The sequence below is a fragment of the Microsporum canis genome, genomic scaffold (genome assembly GCF_000151145.1).
Source record: "Microsporum canis CBS 113480 supercont1.2 genomic scaffold, whole genome shotgun sequence".
NCBI lineage: Eukaryota > Fungi > Ascomycota > Eurotiomycetes > Onygenales > Arthrodermataceae > Microsporum > Microsporum canis.
The window spans coordinates 323462-344963 of record NW_003299168.1 but is presented as its reverse complement, the minus strand read 5'-3'; the positions used below and the strand labels follow the sequence as shown (position 1 = coordinate 344963).

The following is a 21502-nucleotide window of genomic DNA, read 5'->3' as shown; positions in this document are numbered from 1 at the left end:
GGAGTTCTCAAATGTTTGGTATAAGGGTACTGCACGTTGAGAAGTAAAAAATAACAAATAGAGTATTCCGTATAAAGCAAGTTGAACTCGCCTTCGCTTGTGTTTTCTTTCGGCTCTTTGAGCAGAGAGGCAGGATGAACGACTAAAGGTTTAGCCGCCGAGATTGACAGCCCATTTTGAGTTCCACTGGGGGCCAATTGACTGCTGTTGAGCTGCTGCTTGCCGTCATCTCATTGAAAGGGCAGATGCGGCCCGAATCAAAATCGAACAAGGGTTACCATTAACAGCCAATTATTGTAAACGAATACTCCAGGAATCTAAGGAGGTTTGGGCATATCCCTATCATAACGGCTTACCATTAAGTGGCCTAACCTCTCCCTATTTAGGCGATGCATAGCCATTTATTTATTGTTTCTTTGGGGACTAGCGAATGGGTTAACTGACAAGTGGTTTTACCCTCAGCACTAATGCAATGTATGTAGAAGCTCTTGCTCACCTCAGGCAGATACCTGCGTCGGTTATCCAAAACGTCCCAAGATCACCCCCATAATCTGACCTAATCTTGGGGCTAGGGATGTGTGACGTGGCAACCTTATTCTGTAAAGTCGTCAAAACGGACCAAGTAATGTGTACCGTACGTTCCGTCCCCGTTGCGGATATCGACATCAAGCGCATGGTTTGGGTCTCGCTGATCGGTTTACACCCACTTTAGCTAAAATTTCGTAGGCTGGGTTAAATTGTGTTCTGCATCGTTACTGATTACGAGGTGAAGGCATTGTATACGCATGTCGGAGTATTAGGTAGAACCTGAGAATTCAGATGAACCTGCTGTCGTAACTGAGGTGATAGCAACGCTGAGAATATAATAAATTGAACTCCAACCTATTTCCCGGAAAAGGCAGGTATACCATGTGCTGGATTCTTTGCTAGGGCACTCCAGTGTAAGATTCTCCAATAGAAGCGCTGCTAAACTTACAACTCCAACTGCGTTTCCTTTACACAGAATTTGGCCTTATTTTGACGCGTATGATCTTGGGAATGAAGTTGTGTAGTTGGTTGGAGGTTGTTGGATGCTGGAAGGTGTAAAGATGGACGTAAAGTAGGAGCTTAAGTAAGCACATGTGACGTAGCGGGAAATTTATTATCCGCAAAATACTAGCCCCGTGGAAGAACCATTAACCATTTGCATAAGACTGCGATGCCATGACATCGCATCAGCTATGATAGAGGCATGATGTAACCGTAGACGCCACCCGTACTCCTATTAAAAAGATTACTCTGCTCACTATGGGGAAAGGAACCTGGCGGTTCTGATAGTTACCAATGTGACGCCCTCTTTCATTTGACTCGATGCCAGTGACAACAAGGAAAATGAGCGAAAGGCAGCGGCAGGAGGAGCAAAAGTACGGTAACATTGACGACCTGGTTGCCAACTATGCCATGATGTATCCTGTTTTTTGTACTGCCAAAATACCCCCAGAGGTATGTTATAGACATAAGCGTACCTGTTCATTCTCTGCTCACTTACCTAGATTCTTAATGAGTTCATAGACGAGTCATACGCAGGCATAATCGATCTCCTTGCACCGGATATTGTCGACCCCGGTGCGTCCCCGTGTATTCTCCAAACCACCGATCTGGACTCAATCACCCACGGCTCCCGCAAGCCAATGCCAGACTTCGAGTCTCCCTTTCTGAACTGGACGGATAAACAGGTCCGAGACTGGGCGACAAAGGAGTGGAAGCGCCAGCGTGAGTGCTTCGCCATGAGAACATTTACAATCCTCGATCAGAATTCAATCGACAATAAGGTATGCCGGGTAGGATATATTAGCGTAAGGGAGGAAGATGCCGATTATCGAATGTTCCACGAGGTCTTTTATGCTGACTTACGGATAAGGATTGCCTTGCAAGAAGCCGAGATTAGCTGGACGGAAACAATATTGCGGGCGGATGAAGTATATGACCGGAAGGTAATGGAGAAGGAGGCTGCAGATGTTGAAAAGAGACGTCAGGAGCTTCAGCAGAGCAAAAGCCAGTGAAGATTGCACCTTGGATTTAAGACGCTGGCTTAGTGTGATCATTGATCAGTAGCTACTCAGCGCACAAAATGGGAGGGAAGAACTCATCGTAATACATAGGGATAGCTGCAAGCGAGAAAGATGCCTACGGGCGTCGTCACTGGAGGTAGAATATGAAGAGCAGCCAAGGAGTCACACATTGGAAGCATATTTAGTATCTCGCTTAGCTGTAGGTAATTGGTATCTTATTCTATTTAAACCTAGTTGCTAAAGAATAACAAACATAATCACTTATGACAAAGGCGCATCAAATGCTTTTTAAGTACCTCCAGCGCCAGTTTCATAGTACATAGTATGGCGGACTACACCGTAACTATGCCCACCCCTATAATGCGATGTTGGAGATCTCTTTTAACCTCGCCACCCCGTAAGAGTAGATCTTCTATCTTCTGCTATATAAGTACCTTTATATATTCCCTCAAGACAACTGTAGAAAAAGATCAAGCATACGATCGAAGTTTGGCGTCCCCAACCCCGTCACCGGATCCCACCCAGAAGACGCGTGATAAGCCGGTAGATTAGCACAATCGTAATTTGATCCCTTGGCCACATCGTTCAGGACTTGAGGATTTGCATATAACACTGGGTTTACAAAGCCCACTGGTTGTTTCCCCATATTCAATCGAGCATCGTTAATCCACGCAATGACCGAGGCAAAGACAGGGGCTGATGCTGATGTCCCATATACTTTCACTAGTTTCCCATTCACAGCAGTAGCATACGCGGCCGCGTTGGCCGCTACATCTGGAAAACCACGGCCACTCCCAAATCCAGTCACGTTTAGGTTGACGGGGAGGGTATATTTGTTTTGAAGACGCTGTAGATAGTCTCTAGTAGCCGTAGCTTGATAACCAGGGACAGCGAAGACGTTGCTGAAGCCACCCGCGGAGGTAAGGCGTGAGCTAACATTGCCGTCTGAACTAGTTATGATGGTGTCGAATGCAACTTCAGCATCAAGAACACTACCGTTGGCTGGTACCTGAGTGCCGCCAACAGAAGTTACATATGGGCATGTCGATGGAAAAGTAGGTACATAACTAGGCTCATGATCAGAGATCTGGTTGCTGTCTATAACTGTATTCCCGCACATCCCATCTCTTGTAGCGGTACCGTGGTCGCCAGACGCAAAGACAACGGTAACACCCTGGAGACCAAGTTTGAGATATTCCAGACACTGGCGACGCTCATAAGCAGGACTAAATTCACCCTCCTCGTATGCATATGATATTGAGATCACTTTGGTAGGTTTATGTGTACCACAGTCCGAAGAGTTATACCCACTGGGTAGAGGGGGGTTAGCCGGAGTAGGATCAGGATAGATTGGGTCATACACCGGATCGACCGCTGAGCAATAGGTAGAGTCGAGAGAAGCGAGAAAGTTGTTCATGTTGCCCAAGCTCCATATGTCTCCAACCTGGTAATTTGTTATATTAAGTGGGTGTGTCAATGCCATGGCATATTCGATATCGAGATCGGCCTCTCCATTAAATGCAAAGCTAGGGACCAGGGTTTGGATAAATCCGCCATCAATAGACTCAAATTTTGGTCGATTACCAACCATTGATGGTTGGAAAATGTTAAAGAATTTATCCAGATCACTCTCCAGATACCCTACCCATGTAAATTCAATAATCCCAAGAGAATTGTCCGGATGCGAGGTATTTCTGACGGGGATGTGGTAGAGTGCGCGTAGGCAGTCGGGCGTTATGAGTTTGTCGCAATTAGATGGTAAGGAATCAGATAATATCTTGTTCTTGAGAAGACCAACTGATGAACCAAAAGAAAGGTAAGGAAAAGGAAAACTGTCATCCGCGAGCTCTACATAGTGGCCGGGCGATTTTCCAGATGGCATCCTCGGTTCTGGATCTTGGAAGCTTCGGCGCCGCAGCCCATGGTGAAATTGCTCCGTAGTGGTGATAAAGTCAACATACTTCTCAACGAATGTAGCGACGCTGTATTTTTCGCATATTGCCAAGGTTTTGTTGGTCAGTTGGTGCTTATAGATGTAGAAAGTTGTATGAAGCAGCTTCTCTGCCTCCTGAGCTGTTATATTCATGTAAAGTTCCCCACCACTTTTGGATCTGCGAACCCCAGCGGGAGCAATACCGGATTGATTGAGCCAGCTCATCACTTTTCTTGCGGTGGGCTCGCTTGGCGCAAACTTCGCCGCAACAGCTTCAGCCGTCCAATATTGAGCATACTGAGGCGAGCTTGGATCAGACACGCTGAGAAGGTAGTCTTCGGCATGTTCTAGGTTTTGCTGAGCCAATGCGATCGTCAGCGGGAGAAAAGCATGGGGATCTATACGAGACACTCTTTGCCACCAGACAGGAATGGATCGTTTTTCATGGACGTGGTAGCTAAGGTTGGCTGCAATTCCCGATGCGTAGAGGACGATGTAAATGAAGTACATAAAAATCATCGTAGACATATTGGTAACTCGAACTGCCTTTGTAAAAGGTTTTGTAATATAATAAAAAGTTGTATCTAGTTTAGTTGTCTATAGGAGAGAAGAAGTATCAAATGCAACTATCGTAGATATAGAATATGATGCGATACATGGACTATGGAGACTACATTGGTGATAACAGAGGTAGTTATATATGTCATATATAACCAGGCTCGCCTTTTTGGCCGAATGGCGGATTCTGACATTATATAACAAACTCTAACCTGGGCCTCCTATAACTGGTTAACTAAGGTTAAGGGATCCCGAGGTCCGAACCTAACCTAGATATCACTCCACGTTTAATCAGAGATGACTACCAACTTCGCAAATCGGTTAACCTTGCTGATAATACATATTGGAGTCTTAGAGACTAGGGATATTAAGGGACCCTACTATAAGCAAGGTGTCTAACCGGAAGAATATACATTCGCTCAACTCGGGTGGGTTTAATAGTGAAAATTATCTCCATATGCATTTTAGTTACCGTTTGACTATTAAACTTTAACTACAGCCTAGTATCTAGTTAAATACTACATCAAACTCATGAGTCTTTGTCCGATCACACATGATACGTGTCTAGGGTACGATACTATCTTACAGATATCTAAGGCCTTTTTGCCTCTTTGACACACTTGGTATCAGAAAGGTGTTGACCTACCGTATTATACAATATGGTAAATACTGTGTAAAGAAAAAGACCACTAATTTGAGATACGGAGCAACTGCATAAGCACTCTTCCTTATATTCGATTCAAAAGCGGATGTAGTTCTAGCTAATCTTCTTGAGATGTATAGAAATATTCCTAGACACTGTAAGAAAAAGTGAAAAGGCATCCTATCCTCAATTGTTGCAAGAACATCTCAACAAAATAGCCTAATCTTTGCTAAAACAAAATAACATTGCATCTTGTAATTCATAACATCCCCCTCTCATATCACATCAGCCTCAACCCTGTATATCTAAGAATTCTCCTTCTTGGCATCGTCTTTCTCGAATATAGTGGTACCGTTGGGTGCAACAAGGGTGCCATTAACAACCGAGATTGGATAATCCACTTCACCGCCATCCTGCGCAGTTGCAATGCAAGCTGCAAAGCATGGGCCGTAGCATGCTGCGCTTGGAGGACCTAAGCCCGCACAGGCAAGAATACAACCCGCGGTGCATTCAGGCTACATGGGTATTAGCATGGTAGTTATAAGGGGGAGTTAGTCCTCTAGCCAGAATTCTGATTGCAAAGCACTCACCCAAAGGGTTCCCTATAAAAGCAAACACTACGGGTAAGCGGCCAATTCTCTGTAAGCTACAAAAGGGGACGGATATTCCTTACACGCTTTGCAAGTTGGGAATAAGCCTCCAGTTCTGGGGCTGGGGCGGCGAGAGTAAGGCCCAAAAGGGTTGGAACGAATGCCCAGGTAAAATGCATAGTGGTCAGGTTTAAAAGGATACTTAGATATTCTTCAGGTTTTCAAACACAAGGTCAAGGAGAATGCTTCTTTTAGTTACTAGAAAAGCACCAGGAGATAAGAGGAAAGAGACAGCTTATATAGCTCTTTTTGGTCGCACCCTTGTATGAATGCTCTTTGTAATAACTTCTTACATTGGTAATAAAGAAGAGTGGTTGATCTATTACCTTGGGTATTTTATTGGGTTCCATACGTACCTAACCGTGCAAACCACATAGTTCTTGTGAACACCATGTTCTACATTATACAAGTCATTGAGGAATATCTTAGAATGGGAAGACATTTTACTAGGGTATGAACTGGCCAGCCGCCAATAATAATGAGACTGTGCTTTGCCTATTACTCCGGAAAGAGGGGCTACCTCATTCTAGTTATTAAACAAAACAGCCTTTTAGAGTTTATTAATGCGTAAACCGTTGTCGTTCCTTAGTTTCGAACGGGAAGCTCAAGAACATTACGTACCTCCTAAGCTTGGGAGTCTATTATGTTATCTGATTTGCTGATCTTGAACTTGTTGGCTCGGGGAGTTAATTAAAGTTGAAGGAAGCTCCGGAGGTATTTTAAAGGATTCTAAGATACATCCGTTCTTATTTCGTAGTTGGTTGTATGATACATAGTTACATATCTTTTATGAAAAAGAGTTCCAAAAATAGGTATGTCTGTATATGTATATTGCCTATCCCTGCCACGCTAGCTGCCCCTAGTATAGGCCCGAAAAGCGAAATGGCACGACTCACACCAACAAGGTTAAGTAGCTTGCCAGTCCAAGGTTGTGGGCTTTCAGCCTCATACCTTGTCCTATTTTGATCGTCACCAGACTTCGATTACAGTCTCAGTTAACTTGCCTGTCTACTATAGTAGAAGGGCGGGATAGCCCGCTTAGCCTAGATTGCCTCACTTAAATGCCTTACGTGGGGTGCAAAGGGTAGGGTTCCTTCCGATGGATTCCTCGTCCCACGGTGAATTGTTCTCCCACCTTGACGCGTTTTGTAGTTACTCTGTAACTCGGATGCGCCATTCCGCCATGCGTGCATTAGGGTTCGACTTCTTTGACATGACTATTATCTAACTCTTCGTGTTACTGGTGTAGGTGGGTTGTTATTGGACTGGGCGACAGGGCGTAGCCGGGTTGAAATCCCCCATCAATTCTGCTCGTCCAGGGTTAGTACACCGAGGAATAGTCACTGCATAAGTCTAGAGAATCTGGAAATATGGACGAACCGACACAAGTAGCCATCAACTTTACCTCCACTATTGCTACCAACATTGTAATATAGGCCGCATACTGCATCAAGAAACGCCCGATGCACGTCAGGTTTACTACGGATGTAGATGCCTTGTCCCGTATTGCCAGTCGCACTACTAGCTGCAATGTAGGGTCGGATACTACCATAGTTAAGCAAGATAGGATCAAACCCTTGTCCTAATGTCGGCTATTTATCTCGCCGGTTTCACCGTCCTTGCCCCAACGCCAGAAACAGCCTGCATTTGACATCTGAGTGTTATTTTTAAGGTGGGTATCAAACAGAACCAAGGGTAAAGAAAAAGGGATACAATTGGTAAATTCTCCTTAAGGCCCCGCCGCCGGGAAATATGCCATCAGGCATATGCGTTAGTATATACAGGTATAGACTTAACTCCGTGTTAGCAGGTGACTCAATGCAGCATACTATGCAGTACAGTGAGCTCGCCATGTCATGTTGACCAATCGGCCTGTTCCACTGTTCAACAAAACGGAGAGACGACTTTTCGTGCTTCCTAAAATATGCAGTGAATTCAACTTCAGGCGAGTATCAACACAAATATTAGTTGCAGCAAAGAAAAGCAGCATGACGAACGATCAACCATATACTACGGCTGGCGCCGCCGCAGAGGGCTTCCAGCTCCTCCATCGCGAGAACAACGCCGCGAACTACGGGTATCGTGAAGCCAATCGTTTGAACCTTCAGCATTTTCTCTGGAGAGAAAGCCTTCAGTTTAATACCCACCCTTCAGTTCTCCCCTGCCTTGCCCCCGGTCCTTTGAGCATAGCCGATGTCGTCTGTAGTACTGGACTTTGGCTGATAGATACTGCACGCGAACTGCCTCATGCACAACTCGACGGACTCGATTCTAATCTAACTCTCGCCCCTCAGAAGCACTTGTTACCATCAAACATTGCCCTTTATGAGTGGGATGTCTTCCAGAGCCAGAGCACTGTTCCCTCCGAGCTGGTGGGCAAGTACGACTTGGTCCACGTCCGCTCCCTGGCAACGAGACTGGCGGAGAAGGACCTCAAGCCCGTCATCCAGCGTCTATATCAGCTGCTCAGGCCCGGTGGTTGCTTACAGTGGGATGAATCAGACTACACCAACATGTGTGTTAAGAATGCCGATCCTGCATCAGAAGCACCGGCCCTCACGGAACTTCTTAAGCTGTGGTATTCAGACGGCCACTATAACTGGACGCGAGCATTACCCCAGCTGCTAAGAGAAGGGGGATTCCAGGTCCCTGTAGATGAATATTTCGATGCCAAAACCGAGTTAGTCAAGGCATTCCATGACCTGCACCTTTTGACTCTGGATGAGTTTGCACTGGCAATCATTCGCATGGGGAAACACGAGGCGGCTGCTCAGATATTCAAGATGGTCAGTGATAGTGTCGAAGAACACAGGCGAGGCGCATCGTTATCTATTCCACAGCTTGTGGTCGTCGCGATCAAGCCGACTGTTGTGTAGTTATACTAAATGCACCTGGTGGCCTATTGGAATTATTGAAGCGTAAAAATAGTTACAGGCGCAATCTGTAGTAGCTGATATGGCGTAGAAAATGAAGCAACTACCAAAGCCAGAGCAGACTCTACAGCATAACAGATAGCAATAGTAGCGACTCCCACTATATCACCCAAGTGCGGTAATTGACAGGAATCCCCTTAATAACATCACTTTATGATCAGCGGCTATTCAGCGCTCATTCTTCTGTGCTTGACTTGTATTATTTACTATAAAATAACTAAATTATTACTTTTAAATGTGCTTGCACTAATTACCTTGTCTAACGAATAACTGTAAAAATTGTGGTATTTAAAGGAGAGAGCTCTTGTATTTTTAGGTACCCTTTGCAGTTTTTGCATCTTCGACAAGGCCCTGAGGATCTAGTCGATTATCATAACCACAAAAGCGATATTAATATATACAAACCACTGAAGATTTCGACCAGTCTATTCCGCCATCTACACTCATACTCGCAAAGTTACATCGCAAGGTCACTGCCGAACCAACAGCCTGGAATAATGTGCGCCATGTTTCTCAAACTTTTAAACAGTGCGGCCATAGTAAACCTGTGGTTCAGGAAGACTATAAGAAAGGGAATTGCAAAACAAGATGTGAAAGCTATTATTTCAAAGGTTGGTGCAGGCCCATGTAGACTCCGTAAGGCATGGTACCTACACTACCAAGATGGTAATAAATTGAATAAAAGACAACGCAGGATATCCGATAGAATATGGAGGCTAGTGAGAAGCAAGCAGAGGGAAAGTGCCGCATCCTTATGTAAAATTGTCATTTAATAAGAAGGTTGCCGTACATATCCTTTTAGACGCCCTTAGGTATCCAGTTGGCGACTAGCAAACTTCAAACAACAATATCAACCCTAGGTAACGTACAATGGCAGGGCCCTAAGTGTCATGCGAGTTTGATTTCCCAATCTCCAAGTAGCAGAACCAAGTAACAGGCCTACTTAGATACTTAGAGGTTATGCCCGAATAAACACATGGTATAGTACTATCAAAAAGCCAAAGAGATATGGATGGGCCCGGAAACTCCTGCGATGAATTCACAAGCGGTTAACTGTGTGGGTAGTAATACAAGAGCAGCCACCGCCGCTATGTCATCGTTTCCAGATTGTGATATCAAATGCTTGTAGTTAATATGGTGGGCGGTGGTAAATTGAAGCTAGAGTTTCCCTTTATCTGTTCAAAGTGTCGCACGTCATCAAGTACCTCTTTTATATATCTGAGATGGTCCGCTTGCTGGTTCCATGACTATTACTACTAAAAGTAGTGTGTTCCACGAACCCGTTGTGCGAGACGAGGAAAATTCCTCTGGTTGTACGAGTAAGTATGGTAGACTTCGTCAACCGTGGGATGCTCCGTTGCCAGATGAGGGTAACCTGGTGACGAAGGGTATCTATGTCATCATCAATGACTATCCAATGTCGGTATATCGTACAGGAGACTCGCACCTTTAAACATCTCTGTACGCGTCTTAACTGCTATAAATAATCCCTGCAAGCAACCTGCAGCTCGCGTCTATGCTCACGTGCTCATGAAAAAAAACCGCAAAACGCACATTCAACTTTGAACTCTTCGTTGACATGAAAATTTCAACTTGATAAACTACCACAACCGCCATCAGTAGCTGTTGTATATGAATATAAGTGTCTTACGAGTGTATTGGCCGCACTAGCTACCTCTACGCAAGCGCTCTTGAAACGACAAGAGCGACAGAGCCTCCAATCAGCCCGGCTAGCTCAATCGGTAGAGCGTGTGACTCTTATTCTCTTATAACAAGTTTATATCAGTTGGCCATCACAAGGCTGCGGGTTCGAGCCCCGCGTTGGGCTTTCTTTTTTGCTCCTTTTTTTGTTCATTTTTGCCGCGATGACAGGGGAAGATGCCGGTGGAGTTGATATCCACTAGATAAACGTCATTCAATTCATTGATTTTTAGCTTCCAGAGGCAAAGAGGGAAGAGCTTCATTTTGAATTAAAAGGAGATAGCAGGAGGCATAGTTCCCATCCCATGAAAGAGTAAAAGAATGAAGAAGAGGGATATCAAGTCAAATAATTGAAAAAGGAGAGAAATGGAGAAGCCGTCGCTGACGTGGAAGAAGATGATAGCTTCAAAAGGCTAATTATCCTAGGCCTGGGGGTTGGTGGCCTGACCAAGGCGCAAAAAACAGGGGTAGCGGTTTGAATAATAAGGGAAATAGATATAAAGATGATAGGTTAAAAAAATTGGACGAAGACAAAACGCCGAGAACACCGAGCAGGAAAGGAGAAACACCAAGCTAGCCGTTAAAGAAGATGAGGGCGGGAGGAGGAAAGTCCTCTGGATAAGTAAGAAAAAAACCGGGAGATGCAGCGAAAGGTGTCAAGGCCCAATGGTGTGGTGAACAGATAAAGGATGCATAAAAACTTCATACTTCATGCAGGAGATACGAGGGTTTGTGATAGGTTCGGGATGGGTCGACGCGGTGATTTGATGGGAGGTCGGTTGGGTAAGCCACGGAGAAAAAAGTAAAAGAGGCGAGAACGGAGGCCGCCACAGAGAGGTTGATCTTCCTTGGCTGGGCCAGTTCGCCATTCGAGGGAATGCAGAATGGTCCATGTAGTTATATAAGCTTGGACGTGATCGTCGTCAAGAGACACTTGGACAACAAGGCAGCCTGAATCAAAACGGCGGGAGATCGATTGGGACTTGGTTCATCGAAATTCGACAGCAGCGCAGCATCCATAGTTCTCCACGGGCTTGAGCTCGAGTTGTTGGTATCTAGATTGGGAAAAGGAAAAAAGAAAGCTGTTAGTAGTGCTAGTTTAATCAGGCATCGTGGTGAACAGCGGTGAGACCTACTTTTCGCTCTTTGCGTGGAAGTAGATGCCACTGATGGTGCCCTGGACTTGGTTGAAACAGATGTAGTAGAACCCTTCGAAACTGGCGCCAGAGATGGTCTTGACACGATGGTCAGGCACAAGGAAGGCCTCCTTCCACCGCATGAAGATGTTTTCTCGCTGGGCGTAGTCCTTGTAGGTGAAATCGGGCTTTTTGGCGAGTTTGGCTAGGGGTCGCCAGGCCGGGAACCGGGACCAGTGGTGCATGTCTGTCTTCTCTGTGGCGCCCCAGTCTTCATGGCGGGTCTGGAAGGTATGTTTGGTACCGATTATCTCGCCTTCAAAGAAGGTGGTCAGAGTAGGGTGGTCCGGAGTCAAGCCTATACCGGTGTTAGATTGTATGTAGACCAATGGAAGAAAACAGGAGTACCTTTGATCTTGAGGTATCCACAGAGATAGGACTCTGTCATATCGACGTTCTTGATCTCCACGTCGACGGTGTAGATCTGCTGGTCAGACTGCTGAGTGCCGATGAACCTACTACCGCCTCTAAAGTACGAGGAGGAGTGATCCGGTACGAGCTGTGCTCGGGTCAGCACTCGATAGCAACGCCTCCGTTGATCGTGTGTGGGGGGTACTTACTCTGGCCTCAGAGTACTCAAAGCCCATCGAGGTCCGATGAGTGGCCAGAGTATCAAGGTGAGCAGCAGCAGCAGGAGGAGGCTCTCGCTGCTCATCCTTGATCTCCGTGGCAACAGAGACGCTCGTTGAAGGGGTCATCGGCTCGTCCGTCTCATAGTCGTCGGTAGCAGTCGAGTCGGAAATAGGAGACCGCACTTCCTCGGCAGGAGCCAGAGGCTGCACTCCAGGCCTCACGGCCGAACCGGCAACGGTGGTCTCTCTTCCCAAGGGCTGCGTCGCAGTCGTGTCATCGTCAGTCGCAGACCCCTGAGACTGATGCGGAGGTAAAGCTTCGGTTGTCGTAGCCGAGCCAGAGGCAAGACTCTCCCTAGCTAGCGAATGTTGCGCTGAAGAGAGGCCATTATCGGCCGCAGCGTCGATTCTGCCTTCTGCAGACTCGATCCAGGAAGTTATCCTGTCGGTTTCGGGAGGGCAAGTCGGTCGTGTGGTCGCGTTTGAAGCAGCTGGGACTGGCAGATGGGGTCTGATGTCACTGTGGGTTGGCATGGAGACGACTTCAGGACATAGGATCGATTGAGCCGGGAGACGCAGATAGGGAGCGCAGGATATGTAGCAGACACGCAGCAGCTTTAGACGGAGAGAGAGAAGACAAGTTAGAAATGTGTCGATGTATGTTGTGTGTGTGAAGAAGAAAAAGAAGAAGCAAAAAAGGGTTGAAGAAGTTGGAAGGTTTTTTGGTCAACGCACTTGCAGGGCCAAGCAGGCCGTCGACTCGAGCAGCGCAGCGCCACTAGGGCGAGTAAAGGGGGTCATGCGATCGCGGGGAAGGCCAGGATGGTGAATGTCTTATAGTGAATGTATATATATAGAGAGGAGTATAGTATGTATAATAGTATCGGCTGGGGTGATTATAAACAAGTGAGTGGCTAGGCTTTTACCAGGTCTACACGGAGTAATTCGTTAACAGTTAAAAAAGGAAGACTTAATTAGATAGACCAGTCCTAAAACTCCAGATAATTCACATAAAAAAGTTCCCTCTTCCTATTTTGAACGCTTAGATGGGTTTTATCTAGAGAGATGGTCAGTGACAGCTCATGATGACGTGGGTTGACAGCTTCAGCGACAGGGGCCATGAAAGTGCTACCTTGAAGTGTAGGGATATTAGTGAAAAGACGAGTGCCTTGAGGTCCTGTACGAGATAGTAGAAAACTCGCAGGCCCTCTGGATCCGCTGATTCGGTGACATCGACTAGCGAGCCTATCTTTGCTGTCTGCATGCCCAGTTAGTATATTCGCTCTCGCCCTGCCCAGCGAAAGAGAAGACGCAGCCCACCTCGAAGGATATGTGTTCGTTTCCCAGTCGAATCTCAAGCTCCTGTCTTCCATCCTTGTTCTTCTGTGGCCATTTCGAGTCATCTTCCCTATGGGTTGAAAGAAACCCCGAGTTAGATATGCCAGGTTGCAGCAGGTAGAGACAGCCAATGCGCGACGTACTTGAGGATTTCGCTCTCTTTGATGATTCGTTTGATCTCCTGTATCAGTAGCGAGCTGACACACACTGCGGTAAATCTCTTAGTCCTCCTGTTTACCATGCGTTTCAAAAGGGATATGACAGGTATATATGACGTACTCTCTTTGCGGATGAGGGAGTCATTGCGGTAGTTCGAGTTGTTAGCATAGCGGGCAGACGCACTACGGCCGTCGCCGAGGGACTTGAAGTCGAATTCTACCGTCAAGTCAGCTCAGTGACCCCCCCTCGTAGAGAATAATATCAAGTATATCAACTCACCTAGAAACTCATGTCCAAACCGCCCAGAGTGTCCCGAGCTGAGTCCGTCAGCAGGAGGGAAACCTGGGCCAGAAGAATAGGGTGTTCCTTACTAGTATCGCAAGTAGAAGGTCTCGTTATCGCCCGGCATCTTGACCTGCTCTTCTCCCAGTCTTCTTCTCGTCTTTCTTCCTCGTCTTGTTTCTGTTTCTTCTTCTTCAGCACCAAAAAAACCCCAAAGTGATGCTCTGCTTAGTCATCCACACATTTGGCGGGCCGCGCAAATACTGGCCAGAGTGGACAAAGTCGAAGAAGCAGAAGAAGAAACAGAAAACATCTCGACGGCGCTTCTCTCGATACAAGATATAGGGCCGACCTTGTCGAGAGCTCTGCCGCTACGTCGACCTACCCTTCTGCCAGTCAAGGCATGCGGACGCTACTCTGAGATTCCTGACATCCTTAGGCCAAACATATCAAAACCGCCCCCCGTTCACCCTTATATACTATATAGCTACCACGACGAACGAGACGAAGGGAGAAGAGAGACGTCACAATGGCTTCCTACATGGATCACTCGTACACGCTGGTGCATCAGGATAACTCTGCCGACCAGCCTACGGTTCAAGAGTTGAAGACACAGCTGGAAAAGGGCACCGATGAGACCAAGCTGGAGACCATGAGGACTATCCTTATTATGATGCTGAACGGAGACCCGATGCCACAACTGCTGATGCACATTATCCGCTTTGTTATGCCGTCTAAATCCAAACCTCTCAAGAAACTGCTCTACTTCTACTATGAAATCTGCCCCAAACTCGACGCCAATGGCAAGCTGAAGCAGGAGATGATCTTGGTCTGGTAGGTTGGACCCTCTCTGTCGGTAGATCTGAGCGTATGCTAATTTAGCTCGCATGGAATAATATAGCAACGGTATTCGGAATGACCTGCAGCATCCTAATGAGTACATTCGGGGAAACACCCTTCGATTTCTCTGCAAGCTTAGAGAGCCGGAACTACTAGAACCGCTGCTCTCGTCCGCACGCCAGTGTCTCCGCTACAGACATGTATACGTACGAAAAAACGCAGTGTGGGCCATTGCTTCTATATTCCAGCACTCTGAATCCTTAATTCCCGATGCCGCAGACCTCCTTTTGGCCTTCTTAGAGACAGAGACCGACCCCACCTGTAAACGCAACGCTTTTGCAGCTTTGATCACCATCAGCCATGAGAGTGCGTTGGTATATCTCAGCTCTACCTTTGACGGCGTAGCAAATGCCGACGAGCTGCTTCAACTGGTAGAGCTGGAGTTTATAAGAAAGGACGCTGTACAGAATTCCCAGAATAAGGTGGGTGTTTTTTAACTCTCAAGCCAACATCCGCAGGGCTAATGTGTCTATATAGGCAAGATATCTTCGGTTGATTTTTGATCTTTTAGACGCAAATACAAGCACGGTCGTGTATGAGGCAGCTACCTCTCTAACGGCACTGACATCGAACCCCGTGGCTGTAAAAGCTGCGGCTGCAAAGTTGATCGAACTATGCATTAAAGAGGCAGACAACAATGTTAAGCTTATTGTACTAGAGCGTGTTTACCAGCTCATGAAGCGTAACGAGGGGGTCCTGGATGATTTGACAATGGAGATCCTACGCGTTCTCTCCAGTCCTGACATCGATGTGCGACGAAAGGCCTTGTTTATCGCTCTTGAGATGGTCTCCAGCCGAAATGTTGAGGAGATCGTTCTTTTGCTCAAGAAGGAGCTTGCAAAAACCGTCGATGAACAATATGAGAAGGTAATACATCGAAACGTGATGGATATGAGCATTTTACTAAACAATGATTACAGAACAATGAATATCGACAACTTCTCATCCAGTCCATCCATCAATGCGCCATTAAGTTCTCCGAGATTGCTGCCAGCGTCGTCGACTTGCTCATGGACTTTATTGCCGATTTCAACAACAACTCTGCTGTCGATGTGATAAGTTTCGTCAAGGAGGTCGTTGAAAAATTCCCAAAGCTCAGACCATCCATTGTTGAGCGGCTAGTTTCTACTCTTGATGAAGTACGCGCCGGTAGGGTATATCGCGGCGTCCTGTGGGTTGTAGGTGAATACTCGCTCGAAGCAAACGATATCAGAGAGGCCTGGAAGCGCATCCGCGCCAGCTTGGGAGAAATCCCCATCCTCGCCTCGGAACAACGTCTGCTGGATGAAGGCCCCGATGCCGGTGCTGCAGGCCAGGACTCCGTCAACGGGCATGCCAAGTCGACAACTGGTCCCAGGGTTTTGGCAGACGGCACGTATGCACAGGAATCTGCTTTGACCAGCGAGTCTGCAGCCGCAGCCAAACTAGCGGCCGTCAAGGCAGCGCAGAAACCACCATTGAGACAGCTCATTCTGGATGGAGACTACTACCTTGCAACAGTCCTTTCCTCGACACTTACAAAGCTTGTCATGCGCCACTCCGAGCTTTCACAGGATGTAGCTCGGACCAATGCTCTCCGCGCCGAGGCCATGCTGATCATGATTTCCATCATCCGTGTTGGCCAGTCGCAATTTGCGAAGGCGTCGATCGATGAAGACTCCGTTGACAGAATTATGTCCTGTGTACGATCATTGGCCGAGTCTGCTCAACGGAAAGAGCTTGAGGCTATCTTTTTGGAAGATACGAGACAGGCGTTCCGCGCTATGGTTCAAGTAGATGAGAAGAAGCGAGCCGCTAAGGAGGCGGTTGAAAAGGCTAAGAATGCCGTCCAAGTGGACGACGCTATACCCATTCGACAGCTGGCAAAGAGGTCTGGTGAAGAGGGCGCAGAGGAGATCGAATTGGATCTGGCCAAAGCTACTGGCGGTGACTCGACACTTGAAGACCTCACCTCTAAGCTTAGCAGAGTTGTCCAGCTTACTGGATACTCCGATTCAGTCTATGCAGAGGCATATGTCAAGGTCCATCAATTCGATATTGTCCTCGACGTGCTTCTCGTCAACCAAACCACAGATACCCTCCAGAATCTCTCTGTTGAATTCGCTACACTCGGTGACCTCAAGGTTGTTGAACGACCTACAACCCAGAACCTTGGACCTCATGACTTCCTAAACGTCCAAGCCACAATCAAGGTATCCTCGACTGATACAGGCGTCATATTCGGTAATGTCATATATGACGGATCTAGTTCCGCAGAGACCCATGTAGTGATTCTCAATGACATCAAGGCCGATATCATGGATTACATACAACCAGCTCACTGCAGTGAAACCCAGTTCAGAACCATGTGGACTGAGTTTGAATGGGAAAACAAGGTTAACATCCACTCCAAGGCCAAGAGTCTGAGAGCTTTCCTGCAACAACTCATGGATCGCACAAACATGAGCTGTCTTACCCCTGAAGCCTCCCTAGAAGGAGATTGCCAGTTCTTAAGCGCCAATTTATACGCAAGGAGCGTCTTCGGTAAGTTCCTTCACGCCACTTCCGCATCCCACCATCCACTATGTTAAAACTAAACTAACTCTTTTTCTTCCCCTCAGGCGAGGACGCTCTTGCGAACTTGAGTATCGAAAAAGAAGGTGAAGACGGTCCGATCACGGGCTTCATGAGGATAAGAAGTCGATCTCAAGGGTTGGCGCTTAGTTTGGGTTCTCTTAAGGGCATAAAGGCTAACTCTGTTTAATCATGATAATCTGTTATTTTGATGTTGATGAAAAAGGTAGATATCTATTCTAGTCATTGGGTGTGCGCTTTTGCCCCCTATCCATTCCTACTCATCTCGTTCCTGTTCCTGTTCTTGACTATGCCTCCTTTTTGTTCCTGTGGATGGTAATGAATTTTCTATTTAACTTATTTTCTCTCCTATGGGGTCCCATTATATTTCCAATCCATATGACTCTCCAAAGCTGCTTTTAGGTTGGGAAATCAATGTAACATGATCAATGTCTTTCTTCTTCTGTGGAATCAATGTAGAAGGTAAAATGAAAATTCATTATTATATATATATGCTATAATACATTTTTCTTTGGAGATCGCCTAAGGCGATAAACACTTTTGTTTGATTATTAGAGTATGTTGTAAATATCATTAATGGACATAGAACACCGTAACCCAAATTCAATCTCAGAATACCTAGAGAGAGAACAATATCCCCGAATTCCAGCTTGCCTTGCAAAAATATTCCTGTAATGCTCCTAATTTCCCCAATCTTGTTGATAAAGGATGAACAGCCTCGAACTGTCGGGGGGACGTCGTCCCCTGTTTCGTGTTCCTGATACGCTATCGCCTCTTGTTAAGGCGTTCAAATCCAACTGCAGTTAGAAGAAGGGCCAAAGGCCACTTGTATGATCAAGGGGGCGTGTCATGTGTCATGGCCTGAACCTCTTGATCCCCTCATACCTTTGACGACGATGGCTTAGGTGCAATCGCATAAGGACTCGTGACTTGACTGCTAGAGGCTGGCGCCATCTCATAGCTAACTTCAAACTCCGTCCTTTGTATAATTTCTTCTCTTGAATCGCTTTCCTTGAATATTCTGTTTTTCCTAGCCTCAGCTGGAGTAGAAACAACTACGGACGCGGAATGTCCGTGTGGATGATGGTAAGTAGATGTCCGTATACGAGCTGTAAAAAGGGATTTGTAGGAAGCGAAGCATGACACCATCACCGCGATGGTGGCTTCCATTGAGCTCCAGAATAAGAGCCATGATGGGGGTGATAGTTTTGATTTACCATCAGTTTCGATGGTACGTAGGATGGATATTATGACAACTGCGAGGCCAAGTAAGAAGAGGCCGACAAGGCCTAGTTTCTGCGGCATGGGAAGAGAAGATTTGAGGACAAATGTAACGGGGAGAGATACGACTGTTTGTGACGATGGTTAGCTCTGGCTTATATACGGCTGCGGGGAAGGCGTGGCTTACTGAGGATATCAGTGAGGACATCAAACACTGTGCTCACATAGATATCTATGGCTGAAAGTCTGATCCGCTTGGGTGAGATGCATCCAACTAGTGCGATAAAGGTTAGAAAGAAGAATCCAAAAGGGGGAGCCATTCAGCTTACGAGCAGTAAAATCCGAGCATGCAACCGGAGGAAGGATGATCGAGATTGCGAACCCGATCACGGTAACGATGACAATAGCGAGCCACGCTCGACGGAATAAATGTAGACTGTGAAAGAGTCTCCAGAGCAAGGCCAGCAGACTGGCCTTGACAAGATATATGCATATCCGGAAGAGGAAGTTACTGGAGAGCACCAGCTTTACCATATGGTCGATTTTGCCTAGAACGCCTGGCTGCAGAAAGCCACGGTTGTCTTTATACAGGTCAAGTAGCAAGTAGACCGTTGGAAGAGCCAGAGTGGCTAGGATATTGTGGCATAGTAGGAAGATATAGGCAAGGCCCGCAAGTATATCATCCCAAAATAGTTTCCGATGCAGCCGGAGTCGAATTGCAAAACGGCTTATAAGTAGCAATGTGGTAACAGCAAAGAGGGTCCAGACGGATATCTATAAACGACAGGTTTAATATCTAGTAGATAATGTATGCCGCAGCCATGAGGAATAACATACCAGCAACGCATGGCGACTGATTTTGCGCGCGAGTACCAGCTGGTCTACGTCCATGGCGAGAGGGGTTGGAAGCGGCTCTTGTAAATCCAGATAACTCGCGTGCTAGCCGTTTAAGGACGCATGTCTAAAAAGAAGATGGTATAATCCAGCAACGGTGGTAAGTAGCCCTTTGAACAAGTCAGACTTGGTGTGACAGAAAGTTGAGATCTATATGCACGATATGTGCAGGATTTTTTTGGGGAAACCCGGTCAATATAACCGCATATGTACTGTGCCTCCCAAATGCCATGAGTTGTGCCTGGCGAGCGTCGGCAACACCGTCTGATCAAGTTAATTAAAATCGAACAACCCTAGCATATGAGGCACAAGGGTGTTGCCTGGAGCAGCCCCATCATGCGCTGTGAATTACCTCGAATCTCGATTTCCAGGGGCGAGGCACAAGGGGGGTGTATCCACACGCTTCAGTTACAGAACGAACCATACTTCGTCGTCAAGAACCTCGCAGTTGGCTCATCCCAGTGATGACGGTCTCGATTGGGACCATTGGTCAAGAACCGAACGGCTCGCCACGAGAGGGATACGATGACCCTCCCTGGCCCACGATGCCTGGAGCGGAGTTTACTACTTCATAGTTTTTGTAGTTAGGCTCTTCTTGTCCGTCGCTAAAAAAGGGTCGTCTCCCTCTAGCTTGAGACAAGGCCGGAGTACTCCGTATATAGTTACATCTACCGTGGCGGGAAACGGGAAACGGCTCTCTTCTCGAAGAATGGGCTTTTGTGGGTATCATGACTTGAACCAAGAAAACACGATCTCCATATAGAATCATCTTCTTCTATCAATCGGCTTGAGTATCTCAACCTTCTTTGCTTCGTCGGTTTTTCTTGACGTTTTGAAGGGAAAAACTTCCTGCTTAGTAAAATGCTTAGTCATGCTATAGTATATTAATTTATATAAAAAAGAGGAACAAATCCAACGGCCAACGTGAAAGTCGGCCAGTGATAGACGGCGATGAAGAGCTAGCCAGGTCGGTAACAGCTTATACTACGTAAGTATGTGTTCTGGAGACCGGCTGGGATGAGCAAAACATCCCTACTGGGCTTCGTATATGCCATGTGAAGTGCCGTGATGGCTGGCTGTGATTGAAATCGCTACGTTTCCTCCTTATGGCATGGTTCACTGGCTGGACAAGGAGGGGAATATGTTATGGAAAAATATATGAGGGTACGAGATACCGCCGTTGCTGAACGTTCCAACTGTTTTTTTTTTTTTTTTTTTACCAGGCCCTGTTCTCGTGGCGCTTCGACTTTCCAGCCTATCCCGGTCCGCTCAGCCTTATAGCTAAATAACAATATTTACCAAATATGTCATCGTGAGGCGGATATAGCGTTTTGATGGCCTGGGCTTATCCAACGGAACACATGTTGTGGCACGGTATGAATATGTGCGTGGTGCTATCCGTTCAGAGCTCTTCCTGGCGTCAGCATTGCAGCATTCGAGAATATGTGTGGCCGGTGCCATCTCTGATTCATATGGAGCTGTCGAGCAAAGCACGCGAGTTCGGGCATTGAGAACATACATGTCTCCCACATGTTTCCCAAATGAGCAACTCAGTCCGTAAAGGGCACGGCCAGACGAGCGATGGAGCTATCGAAACCTATAGTGGCACCCAACTAGCAGGATTGACGCCCTTCACCCGTAATCTGGTCAATGGTTCCGTTATTCCGATCTTTAGCTACTTAGCCCACCTTGGTGTCTCTCGATCCACCTTGTCCCAAAGATACGGCTATCAACAGGCCAATAATTGTCCGGCAAGATAGTTACTGATTTCTGGAGACTTGGGGTTGCCCTCTTGTAATACGGTGGCATTGACATGCTACGGAGTTTATTCCGAGACCAAGCCGTGTATCATCTTCATAGCCTGTTAAGTTGACTCTCTCTCTACTTGTCTACCAAA

The 21502-nt window shown here is 46.7% G+C and overlaps 9 protein-coding genes and 1 non-coding gene across 10 annotated transcripts; 4 read left to right on the top strand and 6 right to left on the bottom strand.

Moving 5' to 3' along the window:
* Positions 1-1371: 1371 nt before the first annotated feature.
* On the top strand, positions 1372-2042 carry MCYG_01560 (uncharacterized protein; the record flags this gene model as incomplete). Its single annotated transcript, XM_002848580.1, has 2 exons — positions 1372-1482; positions 1533-2042. The coding sequence occupies 2 exons, from the start codon at positions 1372-1374 to the stop codon at positions 2040-2042; spliced, it is 621 nt and encodes a 206-aa protein (XP_002848626.1).
* A 457-nt stretch (positions 2043-2499) lies between these two features.
* MCYG_01559 (aorsin) lies at positions 2500-4512 on the bottom strand (the record flags this gene model as incomplete). The annotated part of the gene is made up of 1 exon (XM_002848579.1): positions 2500-4512. The coding sequence occupies one exon, from the start codon at positions 4510-4512 to the stop codon at positions 2500-2502; it is 2013 nt and encodes a 670-aa protein (XP_002848625.1).
* A 978-nt stretch (positions 4513-5490) lies between these two features.
* Positions 5491-5954, bottom strand: MCYG_01558 (uncharacterized protein; the record flags this gene model as incomplete). Its single annotated transcript, XM_002848578.1, has 2 exons — positions 5491-5700; positions 5859-5954. The coding sequence occupies 2 exons, from the start codon at positions 5952-5954 to the stop codon at positions 5491-5493; spliced, it is 306 nt and encodes a 101-aa protein (XP_002848624.1).
* A 1869-nt stretch (positions 5955-7823) lies between these two features.
* MCYG_01557 (conserved hypothetical protein) lies at positions 7824-8711 on the top strand (the record flags this gene model as incomplete). Its single annotated transcript, XM_002848577.1, has 1 exon — positions 7824-8711. The coding sequence occupies one exon, from the start codon at positions 7824-7826 to the stop codon at positions 8709-8711; it is 888 nt and encodes a 295-aa protein (XP_002848623.1).
* Positions 8712-10492: 1781 nt separating this feature from the next.
* On the top strand, positions 10493-10596 carry MCYG_10519. Its single transcript has one exon. It is a non-coding gene; the product is annotated as a tRNA-Lys (tRNA).
* Positions 10597-11601: 1005 nt separating this feature from the next.
* MCYG_01556 (vacuolar import and degradation protein 24) lies at positions 11602-12771 on the bottom strand (the record flags this gene model as incomplete). The annotated part of the gene is made up of 3 exons (XM_002848576.1): positions 11602-11963; positions 12014-12164; positions 12226-12771. 3 exons carry the CDS (start codon positions 12769-12771, stop codon positions 11602-11604), a joined length of 1059 nt encoding a protein of 352 aa, XP_002848622.1.
* Positions 12772-13306: 535 nt separating this feature from the next.
* On the bottom strand, positions 13307-14143 carry MCYG_01555 (mago nashi domain-containing protein; the record flags this gene model as incomplete). Its single annotated transcript, XM_002848575.1, has 5 exons — positions 13307-13495; positions 13558-13645; positions 13719-13782; positions 14014-14051; positions 14106-14143. 5 exons carry the CDS (start codon positions 14141-14143, stop codon positions 13307-13309), a joined length of 417 nt encoding a protein of 138 aa, XP_002848621.1.
* A 402-nt stretch (positions 14144-14545) lies between these two features.
* On the top strand, positions 14546-17719 carry MCYG_01554 (coatomer subunit beta; the record flags this gene model as incomplete). Its single annotated transcript, XM_002848574.1, has 5 exons — positions 14546-14850; positions 14918-15338; positions 15394-15783; positions 15837-17439; positions 17517-17719. The coding sequence occupies 5 exons, from the start codon at positions 14546-14548 to the stop codon at positions 17657-17659; spliced, it is 2862 nt and encodes a 953-aa protein (XP_002848620.1).
* A 650-nt stretch (positions 17720-18369) lies between these two features.
* On the bottom strand, positions 18370-19602 carry MCYG_01553 (conserved hypothetical protein; the record flags this gene model as incomplete). The annotated part of the gene is made up of 4 exons (XM_002848573.1): positions 18370-18839; positions 18899-18985; positions 19041-19485; positions 19549-19602. 4 exons carry the CDS (start codon positions 19600-19602, stop codon positions 18370-18372), a joined length of 1056 nt encoding a protein of 351 aa, XP_002848619.1.
* A 1094-nt stretch (positions 19603-20696) lies between these two features.
* Positions 20697-21126, bottom strand: MCYG_01552 (uncharacterized protein; the record flags this gene model as incomplete). Its single annotated transcript, XM_002848572.1, has 2 exons — positions 20697-20873; positions 20905-21126. 2 exons carry the CDS (start codon positions 21124-21126, stop codon positions 20697-20699), a joined length of 399 nt encoding a protein of 132 aa, XP_002848618.1.
* Positions 21127-21502: the final 376 nt, after the last annotated feature.